A 26,041-nucleotide genomic window follows, 5' to 3' on the forward strand; every position below is an offset into this window, starting at 1 on the left:
CTGTTGCTCATCGATTTGCTCAAGCGGGCACCAGTAATGTCTCCATTGCGAGACTCGTTACTGTTTTTGGCATATAGAATACACCACAGGTAGCCTGCCAGGCTCTGCCACGCGGGCGAGATACTCTCAGAAACTTGCTGGGCTCTCCGAGAAGGATGGAGGAATTGAACCTGGGTCGGTTGCATACAAGGCAAACGCCCTACCTGCTGTGCTATCGCTCCAGCCCTAATACGTATGTGAAGATAGAAATTCTAACAGGACTACAGAGATAGCACAGGGGTTAAGACACTTGCCATGCAAACAGCCTACCTGAGGTTGATCCCTAGTACTTCACATAGTTCTTCTAGCACCTCTAGGAATGATCCATGAGCACAGAGCAAGGAATAAGCCCTGGGCACTATTGAGTGTGATCCACAAACCTGAAAATTGAAAAGGAAGGGAAAATGGCATCAAATATGTTTGATCCTGGCACTGCTGGCACTGCATGACACCCTGAGTATTGCTAGGTATGACCTCAGTGACCCTAAGCACCACTCGGCTGAGCAGCACTGGGAGAGCCCCTCGGCCCTGTGCACCACAGGAAACTCTTCCCCCAACTGCTCTCACTTGAAAGAACAAAATCCCAGAACCAAATGACTTCCCCTGTGAGAGCTACACAACTTTCAAAGTAGAACTAGTACCTGTCCTGCTGATAGCTGGAGAGATTGTCCAGTGGGTAGGTGCTTGCCTTGCCTACTTGGGTTCCTTAGGTTCAATCCCGACACCTTGTATGGTCCTCTGAGCCCCACCAGAATTGATCTCTGATATCTGGCAGAACCAGAGTAAGCCCTGAACACCAGTGGATGTGACTCCAAAACAAAATAGAAAACAACCCAAAGAAAACTATCTACCTACCTGTTCAAACCCATCCACCAAGTGAAGGGTTGGGGGAACACTCCAAACACATCTGTTGAGGCTAATGCCTCTCTAATTAATTACCAAATAATAAAAGGATAGTGCACACAGAAAACATACCTGTAGATCAATATGTCTGATGAATGAAGGTGTAAAACATTTGTTCAGGTTGTTTGGGGTCAGTAGCTCTTGGGATCACTCTCAATGGTGCTCAGAAATCATCTGATACTAAGGATTGAATTTAGGTTGTCTGGATGCAAAGCATACACTGTAGAACTTTGAGCTATATCCCTGACTCCTAGATGTAAAAATGATCATTTTTCTTTCTAAATTTAGACATTTTGACATTAAACACAGCTAGATGTGTTCCCAAAATAAAACAATAGCAAGAAAAAAATGTAGACATCATGATTTACAGTTTGTTAATTATAGGGCTTCAGGCTTATAATGTTCTAACTCCAGACCCACTATCAGCATCAGTGTCCTTCCCCCATTATCCTCAAGCTTCCCTCCTTAGCAGATTTATTTTAAATTTTTCTTATTTTTTTTTGGTTTGGGGCCACAGTGGTATTCAGGGATTACTTCTGACTCTGTGCTCAGGGATCACTCCTGGTGGGCTTGGGGGACTAAATAGGGTGTCAGGGATTGAACCTGGGTTGTCTGCACCAAGGCAAATGCCCTATGCACTATAGTATTACTCTGAACCCAACACATTCATTTTCAAAAATGTAGTTAGTATAATATCCAGGACTGCTCACCAATACCATTATGTTATCTCCTGTCCACCTCATCATTCTTTCTTCCAGTATCCTCCTTTCTTGGCACTCTCAGTATTGAAATCTTGGGTCAAGGATTTACTATCATTGATACCTTCCATATAGTCTTATTGCTGTATATGTTACAAGAGTGAAATCCTCTGGTATTTGTCATTCTCCCTCTGACTTCGTTTGCTCAGATGTTACCCTCCAATTTCATCCAACTTTCAGCAAACCATATGGTTTATAGATATAAAAATTCTTCACTGTGTCACTGTATCACTGTCATCCCGTTGTGCATTGATTTACTCGAGCAGGCACCAGTAACGTCTCCATTCATCCCAGCCCTGAGATTTTAGCAGCCTCTCCTTACTCATTTTTCCCAATGATTGGAGGCTCTTTTCAGGGTCAGGGGAATGAGACCTATTATTGTTACTGTATTTGGCATATCGAATACGCCACGAGGAGCTTGCCAGGCTTTTTCGTGCGGACGGAATACTCTTGGTAGCTTGCCAGGCTCTCCAAGAGGCATAAAATTCTTAATAAAATACAAACATAATGCATCAAGAGAATTATTCTTTACTACCAAGTATAACTCATCTTGGGTATGTAAGAGTAGCTCAACATACACAGTTCTATTAATGAAATATACTGCATCAGCAAAAAAGAGGATAAAGCTCACATGATCATATTAATAGGTGCTGAAAAATCATTTGAAAAAAATAAATATATATTTTTGGTAAAATTGCTTAATATAGGTAAAAATAATATAGTAGAAGCAACATAATTCATCTTTTCAAAGACCAGATAGGGGCTGGAGTGATAGCACAGCCAGTAGGGCTGTATTTGCCTTGTTTGCCTTGTTTGCCTTGCACGCGGCTGACCTGGGTTTGATTCCCAGCATCCCATATGGTCCCTCAAGCACTGCCAGGAGTGATTCCTGAGTGCATGAGCCAGGAGTGACCCCTGTGTATCACCGGGTGTGACCCAAAAAGAAAAAAAAAGGCCAGTAAAGCAAATCTACAGTGCATATCATACTGAATGGTGACAGATTGAAAACTTTTTCCTTAAGATTTAGAACAAGACAAGGATGTTCATTCTCACTACTACTTCTTAACATAGTTTATAGTTTTTAAAATCCTATCCAGAGCATTTAGTCAAGAAAAAGAAATAACAGAAGAAATAAATAAAAACATACATATTAGAAAAGAAGAAATAAAACTTACATTTGGTAGACTGGGAACACCTGTAAAGGCAATTAGAGGCCATCCCCAGAGCCTCCATCCCACTCGGAGAGCTCAGCAAGCTACCCGTAGTGTACTCGATATGCCAAAAATAATAATAACAACAGTCCTCATTCCCCTGACCCTGAAAGAGCCCCCAGTATGCCATTGGGCTACATTAGCACATGACAGGGACGAATGGAGATGTTACTGACACCTGCTGAGCAAATCGATGAACGATGGAATGACAGTGATACATTGATACAGTGATTTGTGGATGCATGATAATATATAAGGAAAGCTCTAAAGACAATTACTAGAAACCATGAGTTCAGTAAAGTGGCAGGATATAAGATTAATATACATAAATCTCTCTGTCTCTGTCTCTCGTCTGGTCTCTTCCAATTTCTCTCCCCATCTCTCTCCCGATCCCGCTTCTTCTGATCTCTCTCTCCAGAGCCCTTCTGCTTCTCTCTCTGGAGGGAGAAGAGACCAGAAGAGATACTACAGAGATAGAGTCAGAGATAGAGGACAGACAAAAGAGAGCCCAGCGGCACACACAGAAGCAGAGCACAAAGGAGGCGATAGGGAGAGGAGAGCCAGCCAGAGGAGGCAGAAAAAGAGAGGCAGGGAGTCGTTGGAACCAGAAGCAGTCAGAGTCAGAATTCAGAGGTCAGAGTCAGAATTCGAGGATCTGGGATCTAGGAATGAGGGCCTAGGAAGGAAGAGTGTGTGAGATGGGAGAAACGAGAGATTGAATAAATGACAACTAATCAGCAACCAGCTTGGTCCTCATTCCTTCACCTGCCCACCACCAACAGCCATCCTGATCTGGTCCATACACAGTGGCTTGAGAGCACTGAACAAGAGCTCCACTCCAAGAGCCCACGAACACACGTCACCTTTCTGTGTGCTCGCGTGTATTTTTTACACTGCAGAATGGATTATTTTTAAACAAAATGCATACTATTCTGTTTATAAATTCATTACTCTTAGAGATGTTTAGGTTATATCACTGAACAAAAACCAAAAAATACAGTGTCTGTGGAAAAGTAGGACATTTAAATTTTTCGCCAACCACTTGGGCAATCGAATTTAAAAATGTATATTGAATTACTATTTAGTGTATGTGTCTCTTTTAATATAATTAAATATATCAAGCATAAAATGAGGCTCCCATAACCATGCTACCGGACTCTGCGCCAGGCTGTTTTCACTTGGGGCGCCCCAGAGTGGGGCAGGTGAAAGCCCTCCCCACCCCAAGGGACCCAGCTCCAGCAGCCGACCATCACTACCTAACCGCCGCCATGCTCCAGGCCGCTTTCTGGACTGCGCGGCTGCTTTACAGCCATGCGACACATCATAAGACACTTTCTACCCATTTTCCATAATTACCACACCATACTTGATGGGGTTCAGACATTAGGCAACAAATTTTATATATATATACATATACATATACATACACACATACACACACACACACACACACACACACACACACACACCTCTCGGAGAGTCCGGCAAGCTACCAAGAGCATCCCGCCTGCATGGGCAGAGCCTGGCAAGCTACCTGTGGTGTATTCGATATGCCAAAAACAGTAATGATAACCCTGACTCTGAAAGAGCCTCCAATTGTTGGGAAAGACGAGTAAGAAGAGGCTGCTAAAATCTCAGGGCTTGGAGGAATAGAGATGTTACTGGAGTCCACTTGAGTAAATCAGCGAACAACGGGATAACTGATACAGTAATACACAAATCTGTTGTTTCTGTACATAATGAGTTAAGAGTTAAGGGAAATTAAGAAAATTATTTCAGGCAGGAGTGTGGCTTAGTGGTAGAGCATGTATCTTGTATATGTGGGTCCCTATGTTTGATCCTCAGCACCATCCACACTAGCTGGGTTTGGCCCCTGAGTATTGCTTTTTGTGTCATTGCAAAATTATCAACAACTACAAAGAAAAATTATCATTTATGAATATATAAAAAAAGAGATGAAACACTTATGTGCAAACCTAAAAAAGGGTGTGGAAGCCTAGACATTGAAAACAATAAGTTAATACTAAAAATAAATAAAAAGTAAAACAAAAGCAGTAGAAAATGGAAAGATCTGTGTTCATGGATTTGAAGATTAAACATTATTAAAATAACTAATTTACTTAAAGCATTCTACAGATTCAGTCAGTTCCTAGCCAAATACAATATTTTTCAAGGTAATTGTGTACTCTAAAATGTAAAAGGCACCACAAAGACCCCTAATAAGGAAAAACTCAGTGGGAGAATACTTGTTCTGATTTATCCCCAGCAGTACAAAAAGACAAAAACCCAAGACTCAAAATCCTGAATAACCAAAGCAGTTCTGAGAGAAAAAGAGAGGCATTACGCTTCCTGACTTCAAAGTATATTACAAAAAAAGTAGTAATCAAACAGTATGGTATTGCAACAAAAATAGGCATCCAGACCAATGAAATACAAAGCCAGGAAATAAATTCACAAATATATAAGCATCTAATCTATGACAAAGAACCAAGACCATACATTGGAAAAGGAAAAGCCTCTTTAACATACAGTGTTGGAAAATTGGACAGCTGTAGGCAAAAAATGAAGGAAAAGAAACTTGATCACTGACACCATGTACAGAAATGAACTCAGAATGTATCAAATACTTGGGTATCATATCTGAACCCATAAGATATATAGAAGAAAACATAATCGTTACACTGCAGAACCTAAACATAGAGATGCATTTGGAGATGTAACTTCATTGACAAGGGAAACAAAAGCAAAAATAAATGGAATTACATCAAATTAAATAGCTTTAACACAGCAAAAGAAACTATCGCAAAAACAAAAAGGCGACCTAGCAATTGGGAGAAGATATTTGCATATTATACATCTGACAAGGGGTTGATATTCAAAATATATAAAGAACTCACACAACTCAACAATAAAAACAACCCAATCTAAAAATGGGCAAAATGCCTGAATAGCCTCTTTTCCAAAGATGACAAACAGATGGCCCACAGGCATATGAAAAAGGCTCAGCATCACTTATTATTAGGGAAATGCGAATTAAAACGACAATGAGATATCAACTTACACTGGCGAGAATGGCCTATATCAAAAAGATTAGAAAGGACAAATGTTGGTAAGAATGTGGAAATAAAGGAATCTTCATAGATTGCTGTAGGAATATTAATTCTTTTAAAAAGTAATGGAATTGCCACATGATCTAGTGCTACCCATTCTTGGGCATTTTCCCCCAGGATTTAAAAATACCAATTTGAAAGTATAGTTACACTTTTATACTCATAGAAGCATTATTTACAATAGCCATTTTGTGGAATCAGCTAAATACCCATCAACAGATGACTTGATAAGGATATATGGAATGGAATACTACTCTGTCAATCAAAAGATTGAATTTTGCTATTTGGGACAAGTAGCACTGTAGCACTGTTGTCCCGTTGTTCATCGATTTGCATGAGTGGGCACCAAATGTCTCTATTGTGAGACTTGTTATTGTTTTTGGCATATTGAATACGCCATGGGTAGCCAGGCTCTGCTGTGTGGGCGGGATACTCTCGGTAGCTTGCCGGGCTCTCCAAGAGGGACGAAGGAATCGAACTCGGGTTGGCCTCATGCAAGGCAAATACCCTACCTGCTGTGCTATCACTCCAGCCCTTTGGGGCAAGTAGTTAGAATGTATTATGATTATGAGGTGACAAGAAAGTGAATGAAGTGAAATACAATTGCTGGATGGCTTCACTCATGTGTAATATAAATAACTGAAGCAAACAAACTGGCAAAAGCCAACAAAACTAATGTCTAGATTAGTGACAACTGTGTTTTTATTGAAGAGAAGAAGGGGAGGTGGACGGAGGAATAATAAAGGGTTCTTTTTAGGTATGGGTTGATACTGGAACTTTGGTGGTGTGGTGAGTCCTGTACATAGAGGTATTAAACTATATATACTACTGAGGTTCTGTAGTACTGTAAACCTATGATAATTTTTAAAGACTTTTTAAAAATTGGGGTTCTGTGATTTACAGTACTGTTAATGATGGTTTCTCATAATGATCGTTTCTCATAATGATGGTTTCTCATGCACATAATTGCAACGTCACATCCTTCCCAAGTGTAACTACCTCCATCTCCCAAGGACTGAATTGCCCCCTCTTTCAAACCTCTCCCTGTCAACACCCCAAACTCCATTGTGTAGATCAGTTCTTCCATGGCATTGTCTTTGTTGCTACCTTGCTCTGTAACCATAAGTCCCACAGATGAGAGAGATCATTCTGTATCCCTTTTCTCTGACTGACTTCACTCCGCCTGGTGTCCTCTAGTTTTTTCTTTCTTAGAGCTGCATAGCATTTCATTGAGATATATTAAAACTTATTGATCCATTCATCTATATTTGGGCATTTAGGTTGTTTCCATATCTTGGCTATTGTACTGTGCGCTGTGATGTACATAAAGCCTCTAAATGCATAATTCTATGTTTTTAAATCAATGATAAAGTAAGAAGGGGAGAGATGTGGACCAAGAAGATAGCTCAGAGGACAGATAATGCTGTTTTTTGTGTGGGAACCTTGGGTTTGGTTCCTAGCACCACACGGTCCCAGGAGTACTGCAGGAATTACTTCTAAGCAATGTACCTGTGCACTACCTGGCGGGGCCCCCAATATTGTAAAGAAGTAAAATTAAAACAGTAAAAATGCTGTCTTGAAAATAAAATTATCACAAATTTTTGTGTCAGAGTTGTTTCTAGTAGTTCTGATTTTTATTTATTTTAATTGTTTTTTTATTATTTACTTTTGTGGTGTCAGAGATTGAACTAGGGTTTCATGCATGTAAGGCACCCAGTGAACCATATCCCTAGCCTAATTTTGAATACTGATGTTCTCTGCTTTAAATGTGTTATAAAATGGGACTATATCAAGCTCATTAGTGCCTGTGTGATGAAGGTAACTGTCATTAGCACAAAAAGACATTCTACTGAATGGGAGAAAATATTTGTGCAGAAAAAGGACAAATTCAAGATATGCAAAGAACTCATAAAATTTAGCAAAACAAAAAAAATTGGCTCAATAAAAAATTGCAAGATGAACTGAATGATATTTTTACCAAGGAACACACACACACACACACACACAGAGTTCATTATCTGGTATCAGGAAAATTCAAATTAAAATGACAATAAAACATCACCTTACACCTTTGGGAATGGACTCTATCAAGGTAGCCAGATATTTTCTGGAGGGGGTGCAAAGAATATGAAACCCCTACTCACTATTGGTAGAAATATCTGTTTTGTCTAGCCTCGATGGAAAAATATATGGAGATAAATTTAAAAATGTAAAAAGGAACTACCATATGATCCAGCAGTTCCACTCTTATGTATATATCCAATGAATACATTTTCATTGCAGTGCTATTTACAAGACCCAAGATTTGAGAACTACCCCAGTGCTCGAAGATAAATAAGTGAATAAAGATGTTTTATTGGGACCAGGGGTAGGGCATTTGCCTTGTATGTGGCTGATTGGGGTTCAATCTCTGCCACCCCACATGTTCCCCGGGGCCCCTGCCAGGAGTTATCCCTGGACACAGAGCAAGATTTTAGTCCTGAGCACAGCTGGGTGTTGCCCCCTCCTCCCATCTCTTATCCATCCCCCCCATAAAAGTAATGAAATAATGCTCAGCCATTAGAAAATACGAAACTTCACATTTTGCTACAATATAGATGGGACTGGTGGAGGTTATACTAAGTGAACAACGTCAGAAGAAGACAGATGCTTTTTTTTTTTTTTGGCTTTTTGGGTCACACCCAGCGATGCACAGGGGTTACTCCTGATTCTGCACTCAGGAATTACCCTTGGCGGTACTCAGGGGACCATATGGGATGCTGGGATTTGAACCCAGGTTGGCTGCATGCAAGGCAAATGCCCTACCCGCTGTGCTATTGCTCCAGCCTCAGAAAAATACTGAATGATCTCACTTATGTGGTATATGAAGAAATTAAAGCATGAGAACAGACAGTGTCCAGTGAAAACAAATTCTTAGGCCCTATTCTTGGAACTGAGGTTACCTAGTGTGTGTGGTGGGGTGTATGGAGAGGATGGGCTGAAAGGGTGAGAGAGGGGCTGATGGACAGTGGTAGAGGAATATTGGCATTTAGTGGAGGGGTAGAGCAATAGCATTGTGTCCCTAAAATATTTACATCTTGTAAAACCATTGTTACTACAATAAAAAAAATAAGTCAGGGATGTAGCTCAGTGGTAGTGTGCTTGCTTTGCCTGTGAAAATCCCTGGCTTTGAAAAAGTAAAATATAAAAAGATAAAGAAAAAGTAGAAATAAAAATTTAATAATGTGAATTCTTCATCTCTACATTTATTATTTGCATTCAGTATTTATGTTAGATGCAAATTTTTATTTTAAAAATATTTTCCATTTCTCCTTAGTTTCTCAAGTATAACATTGGTCTCCAAAATGTTTAGTTGATTAAGTTATCTTATTTGTATTGATGCCCCTTGGAAGAGAAATTGGAGAATGAATAAACTATAAATCTTTCTCGTTTGTGGACATAATTCTTGGGTGCTGGGGAAGAGGCTCGAATATTAACTGAATGTTGTATATCCAGAAGACAAGATTTTAACAGAAAGGGTAACATTAAAATTTTATTTTTACCTAGTTAGTTTAACATAAAAATAAATATTCCTTTCTAAAAAAGTAATATAGTCTTAAACTTTTCGATAGAAGAGATTGGTTTCATTATCTCAGAGCTAATGAACAATCATTAGAGCAATCAGTACGTACTGTTTAGTAATAATTCTTTTTTTTTTTAAGGTACAGGCAAAACAATGGTGATGGACATGTTTTATGCTTATGTGGAAACTAAGAAGAAAAAAAGAGTTCACTTTCATGGTTTTATGCTCGATGTGCACAAAAGTAAGTTAATGAACCAAACCCAGTTGAGTTTTTAATTTGTTTTGGTCCTTTAGTTTGTTTTAATTTAAAAGCAGTGATTTGTTTTTAAGTAGAAAATTAAGTTCTTAATATCTTTAAACTTAGATTTTTCCTTAAAGTGCAGTTTTATTGGTTTCATTTGTTTTGTCCTGTGTTGAAGTAGTTATGTGTCCAAAGTTAATATTGAACACAAATTTAATGTGTTAAGAGGCATTAATATTTTAGTGTCCAGTTAAGAGGCTACCAGGTGAAGGACAGACATTTTCCATTTCTACTAAAGATCAATAAGAAGTGCTAAACCTTACCTGTTTCAAGTTTATCTTAATGGGGCCCATTCATTTATGTTTACTTTTGTGTTCTTTCAGTTAGTACATGGATGTATGTTTTGTGGCTTTGTCGTCCTTTATTTTGTTTATTCATTCATATTATTCATATTCATATTTTTCATTTTTATCATTTATTCATTCATTTTTGCAGTGTTTGCATTCAAGCTATATTATAATTTTCCCAGGCTTGTTGTCTTTGTTTGGAAGTGGAAGGGGGTTTGGGCCATGTCCTGCAATTCACTGGGGCTATTTATATTTATGATTCTGTACTCAGGAGTGACCCCTGGCGGTGCTGGGATGGAACCCGGCTGGCTACAAGCAAGGGTGACTCCTTACATCTTGTACTATTTTGCTTATCTGCTGCTATTCTAGGGTAGAGCGATAGCACAGTGGGTAGGGCCAACTGGGGTTCGATTCCTGTCCGTCTCGGAGAGCCTGGCAAGCTACCAAGAGTATCCCGCCTGCACGGCAGAGCCTGGCAGGCTACCCCTGGCGTATTCGATATGCCAAAAACAATAACAAGTCTCACTATTCAATATGCCAAAAATGGTAACAACAAGTCTCACAATTGAGACATTGCTGGTGCCCACTCGAGCAATGCTACAGTGCTGCTATTCTATTTATGTTTTGTGTTTTTCTTTCCAATACTTTTTAGCATTTAGTGGCTTTTAGTGAATGAAATGGGGCTGGTTTTATTCTACTAGGTTAGAGACAAAGCAAGAGACAATATCCTGATTAGATACACTAGACTTAGGGTGGGTGACCGTTTAGAGTGATACCTTCAGGACTATGATATCTCCATCATCTAGTCAGGTCACCTATCACTTTGTTTCTTCCAGCGTGGTTGAAGAGCAGAGGTGACGTGACCTCTCAGTATACTTATAACTACAGAATAGAAGACTATGTGGCAATTCATTTTGAAGTAGAGAAAATGTGACCAATTTCACTAATCAGTTTTGGTCATGTGTGGAACTCAAACTTAAACTTTATGTTCACACTGACATTTCATTTAGAGATTTCAAAAATGTTTCAGTGTCTAAAATGTGTTATAAACTCAGTCTGTGTATTGAACATGATGTGTGTCTAATTTTACCCATTAAAGGAATACATCGCCTAAAACAGAATTTACCTAAAAGGAAAGAAGGATTCATGGCCAGAGCATATGATCCAATAGCTCCCATAGCTGCAGAAATCAGTGAAGAAGCATGTCTTTTATGTTTTGATGAGTTTCAGGTAAGGTGGAGACTTTTTTTTTCCTTCATAGATATACAATGTCGTATTGAATAAAACATGAATATTTAAATTCTATTCCTGATTTTATCATTGTTTCATTCATGGATTTAACATATTTTCACTCTTTTGTTAATTTTTTTTTTTTTTGTGTGTGTGTGTGTGGAGAACACCCGGCAATGCTCAGGGGTTACTCCTGACTCTTAACTCAGGAATCACTCCTGGCGGTGCTTGAGGGACCTTTTGGGGTGCCAGGATCGAACCTGGGTTGGCTAGGAAATTCCCTACCCTCTGGACTTTATGGCTGTGGCCCCTGACATATTTTCTCTTATGAGTTTGATTTTACTCTCTCATCCAGAGTCAGCACACCAAGGTTTGCATAGAGTGAATTGGGCCCATCTCCTTTTAAATTTTCAGGTTTTTTTTTCTTTTTGGGTCACACCCGGCGATGCACAGGGGTTACTCCTGGATCTGCACTCAGGAATTACTACTGGCGGTGCTCAGGGGACCATATGGGATGCTGGGATTTGAACCCGGGTCGGCCGCGTGCAAGGCAAACGCCCTACCTGCTGTGCTATCACTCCAGCCCCTAAATTTTTAGTTTTTAAGCCACACCTAATGAAGTTTGTGGGCTACTCCTGGCTCAGTGCTTAGAGTCACTGCTGGTGGTACTAGTGGGACCAAATAGTATTTAGGAGACCATGCAGTGCCAGAGATCAAACCCAGGGGTCCTGCACATAAAGCACAGCTCTTTAAGCTTTCTCCCTAGCACCAGCATATGGTTCCCCCTTTCCCCCCTCCCTATCTTCCTTCTCCTCTATTAATGTAAGTAAAAATACATGTATACATACATATGTATATATACGGTTTTGGGCCACAATGCATGATGCTGGGGCTCCTGCCAGTCTGGTGCTCAGGGTTTGCTGGGAGTGATTTTGGGGGATTAGGTGGTAGTACTTGGGATTAAACTTGGATCTTATACATATGCCCTGGCCCTTGAGCTATCTTCCTGCCACCCTCCCCCAACCCATTCTAGAGTATTTTTAAGGGGTCATTAAAAAAAAAAAAGAAGTAGATTCATTCATATGTTGCTTTAAAAAGCCTAAAATATCCAGACTTCATTTTTTTCCCAAACTTCATTTTTTTAATTGGAAATATGACCCATCTTTATGTTTTAGTCATTGTACTTATATTTTTATTATACCCCAGAGATAATAAAATAATGTCTTTGAAACTTTTTACTTCTAAGTGATTTTTGAGAGCTTCCAGGTACTCATGGGGACCTGGGAACTTCTCCCAGCAGTACTTGGTCTGTTCAGGTCAATGTCTGGTGCAGTGATGTGATGTTGCTAAGGTCCAGAGGTGCTGGGGGGGCCCAGTGGAGCTTGGCAGAGCCATACAGTGCCTGGGACCAAATGCAGAAACTTATGCTTGCAAGGCACATGCTCTAGCCTTTTGAGTATCTTTCTGGCCCTGCTAATTTTTCAAAAATTCACAAAAAGCAGTTCACAATCTCATTAATACCTCATAATGTATATATTATATATGTTCATTACATATGTATCGTTATATATATACATATATGTATATACATGTAATACAGGCAGGACATTAATATAGTTGTATTTATAAAGCTTCTTTTAGTGTGCCATGACCTGGGGTTTAGGCTTATCATGTCCTCAGTTTCATGTATAAGCACCAATGGACATCGAGGAAAGTTTAAGAATTTCACTAATAGGGACAAAGACACGTAGGCAGTGGCTGAATTGCACTGGAGGAGGGAGTACCGGGCTACTCCCGAGACAGCTACTGAGATGCCTGGAGCTGCCTCTAATCACAGGCCAGTTTCCAGCTCCTGTTCTTAGGATGTGCTGTCAGTGCTGTTCCAGTACTGGAGAAAAGTGGACCCCCTTTTCTTCAGCTGAATTTCTTGTGTCTGTTTCTTTGGGGAAGAGTCGTGGTGAGCCCTATTCAACTCATATTTCCTTAAGATTTGTAAAATATGTGAAAATAGAATTACTGTGAGAAAATACAGCTTTCCCTCATATATACAGTTTTACTTGTGATGAAAGTAAAATGGTGAATTTTACTTTTTCCTTTCTGATGAAAGGAGAATTACCTGATGAAACTCAAGAAATGCAGAGATTAATTTTCTCCCAAAATGTGTTTTAAACAGCAGGTAATGAAAACGTAACTTAAAAAGGTCTAAGCTCCATGTTTGTGTTGTGGAGAGGGAGAGGTGATCAGGGTTTAGTGGAATACTCATGTCATCTGAGGTAGTGTCATTTTCAGTACCCTCAAGCCCTCTTTGACCTTATTTTCTAGTATTTCCTGTCCTGCTTTCTTCAGAGTTAGTAGTGTACTTTACCAACTGCTTCTTTCTTGCTAGGAAATATGTGTAGATTTGACAAGACAAGACTGAATACCAAAATGATTACTTGCAGTTGATCCAGGAGCTGGAGAGATAGTATAGTGTTAAATATTCAGAGCTAGAGTTGGTAGGATTTTAGTAGATGCTTCAATTATAGAACCCCAAAATGGTCCTACTATAATTAATTGCTGATTTACTATAAAATAATTTTTTAGACATTTCATTCTTAGTGGTAGTCTGTCTACAATTACCACTTTAAAAATGGAATCTTTTTAGTAGTCTTGATTTTTAACTAGTTATTGGTGGCCTTGTGGTGCTGTTAATTAATATATTGTTTATTTTAGTAGGAGATGATTGGGAAATATTGCTGCTTAAAAAACAGGATATATAATTGTATCTGGATAGGTCATTTTTATGTATTTTACTTGTTGAAATGAAAGAATAGCTTGTCCTCAAAGTTTTCTTTTTTTCTTTTTTTTATAATTCTGGTCAGTGTCCTCAAAGTTTTCTTTGAGTTTTCATCACGTTCTCCTTGAATACTTGTGTTTTGGTAAAAATGTTTATGATTCTTAAGATAACAGAATACTAAAAGAAAACCACTTATAAAAGTGTTTCTTGGGGCTAGAGAGATAGCACAGGTGGTAGGACACTTGCCCTGCCTGCAGCCGACCATATTGAGTCCTTGGTGCCATATACAGCTTCCCATACCCCGCCAGAAGTGATCCCTGACCACAGAGTTAAGAAAAATCCCTGAATACTACCAGGTGTGGCCTCCAAACCAAATAAATGAATAAATAAGCACTTCTTCCTGTCCTTTTAAAATGATCTTCCCAAATTCTAATAAAGAGAATATCATGCAAAATTATCTAACCTATCAGTATCATTTAAGAAATAGTTTTGACCATTTTTGTAGAGCAAGAAAGATATTAAAACTGCTAATAAAAGATAGGTGCTTATTTTTGTGCTAAGACTAATTACTGATAATGCATGCTTATGTTTGTCACTCATTACCTGGCACTGTACCAATCAGTGGATGACTGAGACTCAAGTACTTACACATGTAAATTAACCATTAGCTTTTTTTTTTTCTTTTTTACTTAAGTGAGTTATAATGGAAAGCAACTCTAGGTCATATAAAAATCTTTTCTCGTTAATGCTAATGAAATGTCTCCACTCTGTATTAGCACACTACCCTTATTGGTAATCTGTAGCCTTCTCTTTTGTTCCTGGTGGTAATGAAATGCTGGGTGCTGAAAAAGCCCGCTCTCCAAGAATGTGTGGCCAGTTGTCTTCTGTTCACTTATACTGTAAAATTTTTGTTCCCCGGCAAAGCTGAACAAATGTGAGGACAAGATCAAAAGAGTATGCACTGGCACCCGACTATGCCAGGTGACTCCTCCTTTATTAATTAGCTATGGCTTCTCCAAATTAATTTACTCTGTTAGAGCAAAAGCATTCCTTAACACAAAACCAACAAATTATAATTCAGCAACAAGTCTATATTATTTGTTTTCTTCAACTTCCAGTTTAAAACTGTGCTGTTAAAAGCTAAGCTTCTCTTCATTTTTTTTTTTTTGAAACTTAGAGCACAAAATCTATTTTTTTTCCCTGTGATTCAGTGATATAGTCAAGGGATCTTTTTTTTTTTTTTTCTAAAATTCGGAAAAGGTCAGTATATTGAAAATCTGGTTAAAAAGTGCAGTGGCTTCTAAAATCTGTGAGCCTCTTCTGTCATCTCATCAGAGATTCCACTGGTGTCTAAGCATTGGAAAAAGACCTTCTCTGTGAGTGTTTTTGTGGAAGCAAAATTTGACGGTGATCCTAACATTCAAATTTAATAGCATTTGTGCCACTTTCCCTTTTATTTTAATGTTTGTGTAGTCCTGAACTCTTTTAGTGCAAGAAATTCTGTCTATTTTTTTTAATGTTTCAAAGTTATTGCAAAGCAGCAAAAACAAAAGATCTTCATACCTGCCTTTTTCTGACCAAAGTTTGTTTTGTTCAGGTGGGAAGAAATGAACTTCTAAGAGAAAAGTGATGTAGATCTATACTACCCAGGTTGTTATTGCTTCTGTTGTAACCATTTTGTTGGTAGTTTTAAATATTGTGATCTAATTTGAAAGACATCTACTAGAAACTCTAATGTGGTTTAAAAATAGTAGTGTGATATATATTGTTCAGTATTATTTTGTGAATAGAAAACAAGTTTATTGAAAGGTTCAAGATGTGCTAATAAGTAAGTTAATAAATATTAACTTACTTATAAAAACTTATGTTTTCTCGTAAAGAGAATTGTAATAATTAACAGCAATCTTTACTATACATTTATGAGGTCAACTTCTTTCCCTTTAATTTTTCTATTTCTTTATGATTTCTATTTATTTTATTTACTTTTTGTTTTGTTTCATGTTTTGGTGGACCAGACCTGGAGGTTCCCAGGTCTTAACCCTCGCTCTGTTCTCAGGGATCCCTTCTGAAGGTACTGGGGTGGTCAGGCAGAAGGTGGGGGAGAAGGGGACGCTACTATGTTCAAGTTAAGCTCCGTAAGCCCTGTACGATCTTTTTGGCTCTCTCTCTCTGGTATTTAAAAGCCTTTTAAAAGTTATCACTAAGCTCACTTGTTAATTGTGGGTTAAAAAATAGTTTTGTCATGTGTACAAAAATGAAAAATCCAAATGAAAAATAATATTTTTAAAATGTTCAGTGTACCTAATAATTGTTAGAATCAATATCAGGTATTTCTGTTTTTACCATAAGTTTTTTTTTTTAACACAGTTTTAACCTTTCTTGTAAGGTTTTTTTTCTCTGTTTCTCTCTCTCTTTCCCTTTTTCTCTCTTTTGAAGAAGGAATATTTGTGTTTGTGAAGGTTAGCAGAGGCTGGCTGTGCTGGAAGTGACTGCAGTGCCTTTTGATTATTCATGGACAGTAATAGAAGGCACTTAAAAAGAACAATGAAATTGCTTATTTTTGTGATGGGCCATCTGTTGAATTGTTTTGTGCAACAATTGCACAATAGTATCTATGTCATATCATTCTATTTTCAACAGCAGCTGATTATGTCTCACTGGCTACTTGTCCTTATTGCTAAAGTCCCATGACCATCTAAAGTCACCTTTTGGGGGGCCTTTTCCAGAAAGGTATTAGAAATCTCACTCCTCCCTGCCACCACTTGCCCCCTTGGAAGGTGAGGGGTAGGAAGGGGTTGACAATGATGGGGGAAGGAGGAAGGAGTTGGGTCATATTCTAATTAGTGAGACTTCCTAAATGCATGAGACAATTATCTTGTGCTTTCCACCTATAGTTCTGTAAAAGAAGTTAACAGAACCATTTGATAATTTGTGCAGAAATGATAGGCTTGTAAAAATGAAATCAAGTTAAAAATACTATTATGCAGTCTTTCATGCTTTTAATTATCTACTCTTTTCTTCATGATGATAATTAGAATTTTTCTCTTGGAATTCATTTCCATCTTTTTTTTTTTCAGATGAGCCATTAGCAAATTTGTTAGAGCAGAAGTGAAATTAAAATAAAACAAATGTGTTGTTGTCCATAGGTCACTGACATTGCTGATGCCATGATTCTGAAACAGCTTTTTGAAAATCTGTTCAGAAACGGGGTCGTCGTTGTGGCAACATCCAACAGGCCACCGGAAGGTAAAAACAAACATTGTGCTAGTATCATCCAATTAGGTGGAAACTAACAAGCTTTTTAGGAAGCTATAACTTTGTACTCATTTTATTGTGTTAATAAATCAGTTAGTATTTGTATTTTAAAAAATGTTTATTTTCTTGACAAGCTAAATATAGGTGATCTGTGCTTGCTGCACTTGCTGTTTTTCTGAGTAATATGTAGATATCAAAAGCATTGCAGGCCTTTTTACTGCTTTTTATGGGCCATAATAAAAGAAACTCAATGAAATGAAAGACAAACTCCCAATTAAGTTTTAGAAAAAGACTTAAAGCTATCTTGCATGATTAGTTTCTAATACTGTTTTTAAAAAAGTACTTGTGGCTTATTACAAAATCACTATTAAAATAAAAGTATTATTTAGATAGACACTATGAGTTTAAAATTGTGTATCTTTCAGTCTATCATGTGGTCACTTAAAGGTCTAAGGAACCAAAAATAATATTTTATGCACTCTAAATGTTTTATGCGTTAGATAATATTTTTTTTGGGTTTTGGGATCATGCCTAGTGGTGCTTAGGGCATACTCCTTTTATTTTTTTTGCTTTGGAATCATTATGATGATGATGATGATTATGGTTTTTATTTTATTTTTTAATTTAATTTTTTTAATTGAGTCACCATGAGATTCAGTTACAAAGCTGTTCATGATCAGGTTTCAGTCATACAATGATCCAACACCCATTGCTCCACCCGTGTCCATTTCCCACTACCAATGACCCTAGTTTCCCTCCTTTTCCTTACATTACCCCCCTTCCCCAGCGCCTGCCTCTATGGCAGGCACTTTCCTTCTCTCTCTCTCTCTCTCTCTCTCTCTCTCTCTCTCTCTCTCTCTCTTTCTCTCTCTCCTCTCTTTGCCTCCCTCCTTTTCCACCTGCCCCTCCCTTTCCGTCCCTCCTCCCTTTTCCTCCCTCCCTCCTTCTCTCCTTCCCTCCCTTCCCTCCTTACCTGCCTTCCCTCTCTCCCTCCCTCCCTTCTTCTGAGAACTACGGTCTATAACACAGATACTGAGAGGTTATCGTGTTTGTTCTTGTACCTACTTTCAGCATGCAGTTCCTATCCAGAGTGATCATTTCCAATGATCATAATGGTCGCTTCTCTGTTCCAGTTGCCTTCTCCCCAGCACTTGAGGCAGGGTTCCAACCACAGATGAATCCTCCTTGTCAGAGTCTATTCCTGACTCTGCCTGGGGGTGATTTCTGCTGGTACTCAAGGAACCATAAGGAGTTTGGGGATTCAACTCAAACCTCCAGAATATAGAACATGCTTTCAGCCCTTTGAGATTTCTTGGTCTGCACTTTTTCTCTGGTTCTCTGCTTGTACATACTCTATGGGCACCTTGAGCTTGGCTTGAAAGGATGGAGGAACTTTTGGATGACTATTTGTAACCTTCTAGTGGGAAATGGTGGCAGCTTGGTTTGAGGAAGTCTAAGCAGAGACTGGAAGGATGGAGATGAGAGGCAATGGCAGGAAGTCACACCTACTAGTAGTTATCTACTATGAGTTGCTGGTGGTGGGTGGAGGCATTGGGGGAATAATAGAGGTATTTCAAATTATTCTTAGGTCTCTAGCTTGCCTCACTGGATACTGGATAATTAGTGGTGTGTGTGTGCGTGTATGTGTGTGTGTGTGTGTGTGTTTGTGTATGTGTGTGTGTGTGTGTGTGTAAAAGAGAGAGAAGGTAGAAAAAAGAGAGAGCGAGAAAAAGAAGGGAGACAAGTTTTGAGGAAAAGTTAATGAGTAAATTTGCAGTTCATTGAATATAAGGTAATCTATGGGGAGATAGATGTTAATGTCCAGCAGACGATGGTCTGGAGATGGACAAATGAATCTTCCTTATCCTGGTGCCAATGGAGAGTTGGTATGACATAAATGTCCATCTGTAGCAAGTGATCTTAGCTGCCCATAGGCCAAAAAGAAGTGATAAATGAAGATATTTTGGAATAAGAATAACAATCTTAAAGAAAAAGTGGGAAAATGCAGGTATGTGAAATTAACAGACATCTGACACGTAGCTTTAGATGTCCCATCCCAGGTGGAGTATTGGGAGAGTGTCACTGTAGGCTCACTTCAAGTCCAAGCAAACTCCACAAGTCAGAATTTGGATATAGTATTATTGGATTTTATAATGGCTGGGGGCTGGAGTGATAGCACAGTGAGTAGGGCATTTGCTTTGCACGCAGACAACCCAGGTTCGATTCCTCCACCCCTTTCAGAGAGCCCGGCAAGCTACCCAGAGTATTTTGCCTGCACGGCAGAGCCTGGCAAGCTACCCGTGGCATATTCGATATGCCAAAAACAGTAACAAGGAGTCTCACAATGGAGACAGTGGGTATGGCATTTGCCTTGCACGCGGCCGACCCGGGTTCAATTTCTTTGTCCCTCTTGGAAAGCCTGGCAAGCTACTGAGAGTATCCCGCCCGCACAGCAGAGCCTGGCAAGCTACCTGTGTCGTATTCAATATGCCAAAAACAGTAACAAGGAGTCTCACAATGGAGACATTACTGGTGCCTGCTTGAGCAAATCGATGAACAATGGGACGACATTGCTACAGTGCTACAGCATTTTATTTAAAAACAACAACAACTAGGACTTTTTTTTATGTAATCTGATAAAAAAAATCATCTACTGAAATCTAATAGATGCTTTTGGGGGGGCATAATCACCTATGCTCATGAGTTATTTTGTTTGGGGTCACACCTTACTCTTGGCTCTGTGCACAGGGATGCTTCTGACAGTTGTTGGGGCACCATTTATGGTGCTAGGGATCAGAGCTGGTTGGTCGCATGTAAGGAAAGTATCTTACCAACTGTACTATCTCTTGGCTCCTTAATGGTGAAATACTGAACAGTCTCCCCCACAGACTGGAATCAAGGCAAGAGTTCTTACACTTTTTTTCTTGTAGTAAATAAATATCAAAAGTTCTAGTATTGAAATAAGGCAAGAGAAAAGAAACATAATATACAAGAATAGAAAGGAAGAACTAAAATAGTCTTTTTCTAATTTTCCTTTTTGTGTATAGTCTGTCAAGAACCAACTGAATGCTTTTGATTCCTATAATGACTCAACAAGAAAGGCCTTTGAAATGCCCCTCTTCCTTGATGCCCATGCAAGTTAGCAATAAAATTGACGTGTTCTCATAGAAAACATAATAAGTCCTTTTATGTTGAAGACATCGATAACAGACATAGTTTTAAAATCTCCAAATAAGGTCATAATTAATATGTGAACTTAGCAAAATCAAAGTTAGTACATAAAAATCAGGAATAACTTTATATGCTTGCTGTAAAAACAAAGGAAATAGGGCTTGGGAGAGAGACTACAGGGTCTAAGATCCTTGCCTTGAATGGGGGTGAACCCCAGCATTGCATATATTCTCCTAAGCACCACTAGCATCACTGAGCAGAGAGACAGGAATAAACAGAAATAAACCCTGAGCATCACTGGGTGTGGCCAACAAACAAACAAAAAACAAAAAAGTGTGTTGGGTGGGTGTATAATTTCCGGGGTGGCTAGGGAAGGCCCCGGCGGCTCTCCCCGGCTCCGTCCCGGTTGGGTGGTCTTCGATCACTCGTCCAGCCTGGCCACCTGTCCTGTGGGCCAGATGGAGAAGAAAATGAGGGCCAAACTGTTCAACTGATCAGATGCCAGTTATTCCATTCTCCCCACGTGCCTGTTCCAGTCTCTCTGAGCTCCCATTCTAGTCTCACACTGCCCCTCATTCCCGTCTCCGCCTGTCTCTCCCGCTCATCTCTCTGCTCTCCATCTCGCTGCCTGGGCTTTCTCTCCACATGCCTCCTCCTGTATTCTTCCCCTACATCCTTCTCCCTCTGTCTCCTTGCTAGTCTCTCTGTGCCCCACCTTGCTGCCCTGGTCTCTCTCTCATCTCCCTCCAACTCTCTCATCTCTCCACACCTTGTCTCTCCACCCTAGCACTCTGGGCCAACCCTACACCTAGTCCAGTAGCAAAATAAACATAAGAAAGCCCTTCCATAGGGGCTGGAGTGATAGCACAGTGGATAGGGCATTTGCCTTGCACGTGGCCAACCCAGGTTCAATTCCCAGCATCTCATATGGTCCCCTGAGCACTGCCAGCAGTAATTCCTGAGTGCATGCCAGGAGTAACACCTGTTCATTGCTGGGTATGACCCAAAAATAAAAAAAAAAAGCCCTTCCTGACTGCCCATCAGGTTTAAAGGCAGAAACACCACCTAGAGGTGTTCCTCTTCTCTTTAGTCCAGTAACATAATTAACATCTTAATATTAGATATATATATATATTTTAATTCTTTTATTGATTCACCATGTGGAAAGTTACAAAGCTTTCAGGTTAAAGTCTCAGTTATACAATGCTCAAACACCCATCCCTTCACCAGTGCACATATTCCACCACCAAAAATCACGATATGCCTCCCCCCTTCCCCCCACCTCCCCAGCCCTCCACCCCGCACGTGTAACTGGTAAATTTCACTTTACTTTGATTACATTCAATATTTAAACAAAAAAATTCACTATTATTGATTTGGAGTTTCTCCCCCCTAAAGTCGATCTGCTGAAAAGAAAGCATTTGGTAATTTGTTTTCCATTGCTGAGAATGAAGAGATATGAGGTCAGGAGGCCACACTAGCAGCAGCATAGTTTTGGATTTCTGTATTTTAGTATTTTAGTAACTAAGTCCAGAGAAATGTCTGCCAGGAATCACACGATTGTAAGCTTGTACCTCTCAGCTACTTTATATTCCACATATGAGTGCGGTCTTTCTATGTCTGTCTCTTTCTTTCTGACTCATTTCACTCAGCATGATACTTTCCATGTTGATCCACTTATATGCAAATTTCATGACTTCATGTTTTCTGACAGCTACATAGTATTCCATTGTGTAAATATACCAGAGTTTCTTTAGCCAATCATCTGTTTTTGGGCACTCTTGTTTTTTCCATATTGTGGCTATTATAAACAGAGCGGCAATGAACATGGAAATGCAGATGTCATCTCTACTATACGTTTTTTGCCTCTCCGGGATATATTCCCAGGAGTGTATTGCTGGGTCAAATGGGAGCTCAATTTCTAACTTTTTGAGAATCGTCCATATTGTTTTAAAAAAGGGCTGAACCATTCGGCATTCCCACCAGCAGTGAAGGAGAGTCCCTTTCTCCCCACATCCACGCCAACACCGGTTGCTTTTGTTTTTGGGGATGTGGGCCAATCTCTGTGATGTGAGATGATATCTCATTGTTGTTTTGATCTCAATCTCCCTGATAATTAGTGATGTTGAACATTTTCTCATGTGCCTCTCAGCCATTCGGATTTCTTCTTTGGAAAAGTTTCTGTTCATTTCATCACCCCATTTTTTGATTGGGTTGGCAGTTTTCTTCTTGTGGAGTTCAACCAGTGCATTGTATATCCTTGTTATCAACCCTTTATCGGATGGGTACTGCATAAATATCCTTTCCCATTCTGTAAATTGTCTTTGTATTTTGGTCACTGTTTCTTTTGAGTTGCAGAAGCTTCTTAGTTTGAGATAGTCCCATTTATTTATCTTTGTTTTCACTTGCTTGGCCAGTGGCGTGTCAGCTTTGAAGATACCTTTGGCTTCAATGTCGTGGAGGGTTTTGCCAACCTTATCTTCAATGTATTTTAGGGATTCTGGTCTGATGTTGAGGTCTTTAATCCATTTTGATCTGATTTTTGTACATGGTGATAGATGGAGGTCTAAGCCCATTTTTTTGCATGTAGCCATCCAGTTTTGCCAGCACAATTTGTTAAACATGCTTTCCTTGCTCCACTTCACATTTCTTGCTCCCTTATCAAAGATTAGATGATCATATATTTGGGGGTGTATGTCAGAGTATTCAACCCTATTCCATTGGTCTGCAGCTCTGCCTTTGTTCCAATACCATGCTGTTTTAATGACTACCGCTTTGTAGTAGAGTTGGAAGTTGGGGAGGTTGATTCCTCCCATTTTCTTTTTCCCAAGGATTGCTTTAGTTATTCGTGGGGGCTTATTGTTCCATATGAATTTCAGGAGCGTTGCTCCATTTCTTTGAAGAATGTCAAGGGTATTCCTATAGGGATCGCATTGAATTTGTACAATGCTTTGGGGAGAATTGCCATTTTGACAATATTAATTCTTCCAATCCATGAGCAGGGGATGTCTTTCCATTTCCTCGTGTCCTCTTTTATTTCCTGAAGTAATGTTTTATAGTTTTCATTATACAAGTCCTTTACCTCCTTTGTTAAGCTGATTCCGAGGTACTTGATTTTTTGAGGCGCAGTTGTGAATGGGATTGCTTTTCTCAGGTCACTTTCTTCTCTCTCATTATTTGCATATAGGAAAGCCATGGACTTTTGGGTATTGATTCTATAGCCTGCAACTTTACTATACGAGTCTATTGTTTCTAGGAGTTTCTTGGTAGAGGTTTTAGGGTTCTCTAGGTATAGTATCATATCATCTGCGAATAGTGAGAGCTTGATTTCTTCCTTTCCTACCTGAATGCCCTTAATATCTTTTTCTTGCCTAATCGCTATTGCAAGTACTTCCAGTACTATATTGAACAAAAGTGGAGAGAGTGGGCATCCTTGTCTTGTCCCTGTTCTCAGAGGGAAGGCTCTTAGTTTTTCCCCATTGAGGACAATGCTTGCCATAGGCTGTGATAAATGGCTTTGACTATATTGAGGAAGGTCCCTTCTATACCCATTTTGGCGAGTGTTTTCATCATAAACGGATGCTGGATCTTGTCAAATGCTTTCTCTGCATCTATTGATATGATTATATGATTTTTATCTTTTCTTTTGTTGATATGATGGATTATGTTGATTGATTTCTGGATGTTAAACCATCCTTGCATCTCTGGGATGAATCCCACTTGGTCGTGGTGTATGATCTTTTTGATGAGTTGTTGAATTCTATTTGCTAATATTTTGTTGAGGATCTTCGCATCTGTGTTCATCAGGAATATTGGCCTGTAGTTTTCTTTTTTTGTGGTGTCTTTGTTTGCTTTTGGTATTAGGGAGATATGAGCCTCATAGAAACTGTTTGGGAGGGTTTCTGTTTCTTCAATTTCCTGGAAAAGCTTGAGAAGGACTGGCAAAAGGTCCTCTTTAAATGTTTGGAAGAACTCGCTAGTGAATCCGTCTGGACCAGGGCTTTTGTTTTTGGGAAGACTTTTGATTACCATTTCAATTTCCTTGATGTTAATTGGACTATTCAGGTACTCCAGGTCTTCTTGGTTCAGCCTTGGGAGATTATAGGAGTCGAGGAATTTATCCATTTCTTCTAGGTTCTCTTGTTTCGTGGCATAGAGATTTTCAAAGTAGTCTCTGATGATCTTTTGAATTTCATTGGTTTCTGTTGTGATGTCCCCCTTTTCATCTCTGATTCGGCTTATAAGGGTTCTCTCTCTTTCTTTGTGAGTCTTGCTAGTGGTTTATCAATCTTGTTTATTTTCTCGAAGAACCAGCTCTTGGTTTCATTGATCTTTCGAATTGTCTTTTGGGTTTCCATGTCGTTAATTTCTGCTCTAAGTTTTGTTATCTCTTTCCTTTTGCCTGGTTTGGGCTCCTTTTGTTGGTCCTTTTCTAACGTCTTGAGCTGTGAAGTCAAGTTATTTATGTGGGCCCTTTCTTCCTTCTTGAGATATGCTTGCAGAGCTATAAATTTTCCCCTTAAAACGGCTTTAGCTGCGTCCCACAGGTTCTGGTAGCTCGTGTCTTCATTCTCATTTGTTTCTAGGTACCTTTTGATTTCTTCCTTGATTTCCTTCCTGACCCACTCATTGTTCAATATAGAGCTATTTAATTTCCAGGTGTTTGATTTGGTTTTCTGCATCTGTCCACAGTTAAGTTTTATCTTCAGTGCATCATGGTCTGAAAAGATAGCTGGTACAATGTCTATCTTTTTGATTCTGTTGAGGTATGCTGTGTGGCCTAGCGCATGGTCTATTCTGGAAAATGTTCCATGTGCACTGGAAAAGAATGTGTATTCCTTTTTTTGGGTATATAAAGCGCTGTATAGATCTATTAGCCCTCTCTCTTCTATTTCTTCCTTCAAAGCCAGTATTTCCTTGGTGAGTTTTAATCTTCTTGATCTGTCCAGAGGAGACAGTGCGGTGTTGAAGTCTCCAACTACTATTGTGTTGCTTGAGATGTCCTTCTTAAGGTCTCTTAGCAGCTGTTGTAGGTATTTAGCTGGTCCCTCATTGGGTGCGTAGACATTTAGGAGTGTGATTTCTTCCTGATGTACACATCCCGTGATTAATAAAAAGTGGCCTTCCTATCCCTTCTAATCTTTTTCAGCCTGAAGTCTATGTTGTCCGATACTAGTAACACCACCCCAGCTTTCTTGAGGGAGTTGTTTGCTTGCAGGATTGTTTTCCATCCTTTGACTTTGAGTCTGTGTTTGTTCTGGCTATTCAGATGTGTTTCTTGCAGGCAGCAGAATGTTGGGTTCAGTCTCTGAATCCGTTTTGCCAGTCTGTGTCTCTTAATTGGTGAATTCAGACCATTGACATTAAGGGAGATTATTGTTATGGGATTTTGTGCCATCTTTGTGCAAGGGTTTGTTGTGCTTGTAGGGGTTGTTCTT

General features: G+C 39.3%; 1 protein-coding gene across 2 annotated transcripts in view; it reads left to right on the top strand.

Annotated features, from left to right (window-relative positions):
• The window catches only part of AFG1L (AFG1 like ATPase), a 191,477-nt gene that overhangs the window by 43,608 nt on the left and 121,828 nt on the right, over nucleotides 1-26,041 (top strand). For both annotated transcript variants that reach the window (XR_008629796.1, XM_004605766.2), the window contains exons 4-6: nucleotides 9,723-9,824; nucleotides 11,271-11,401; nucleotides 17,324-17,423. Coding sequence is in view for 1 of the 2 variants with exons in the window: in XM_004605766.2 (XP_004605823.1) it covers nucleotides 9,723-9,824; nucleotides 11,271-11,401; nucleotides 17,324-17,423 (333 nt within the window). In the remaining variant the exon portion in view is untranslated. The remainder of the gene's footprint in view (nucleotides 1-9,722; nucleotides 9,825-11,270; nucleotides 11,402-17,323; nucleotides 17,424-26,041) is intronic.

The sequence above is a fragment of the Sorex araneus genome, chromosome 4, assembly GCF_027595985.1.
Source record: "Sorex araneus isolate mSorAra2 chromosome 4, mSorAra2.pri, whole genome shotgun sequence".
NCBI classification, from domain to species: Eukaryota; Metazoa; Chordata; class Mammalia; order Eulipotyphla; family Soricidae; genus Sorex; species Sorex araneus.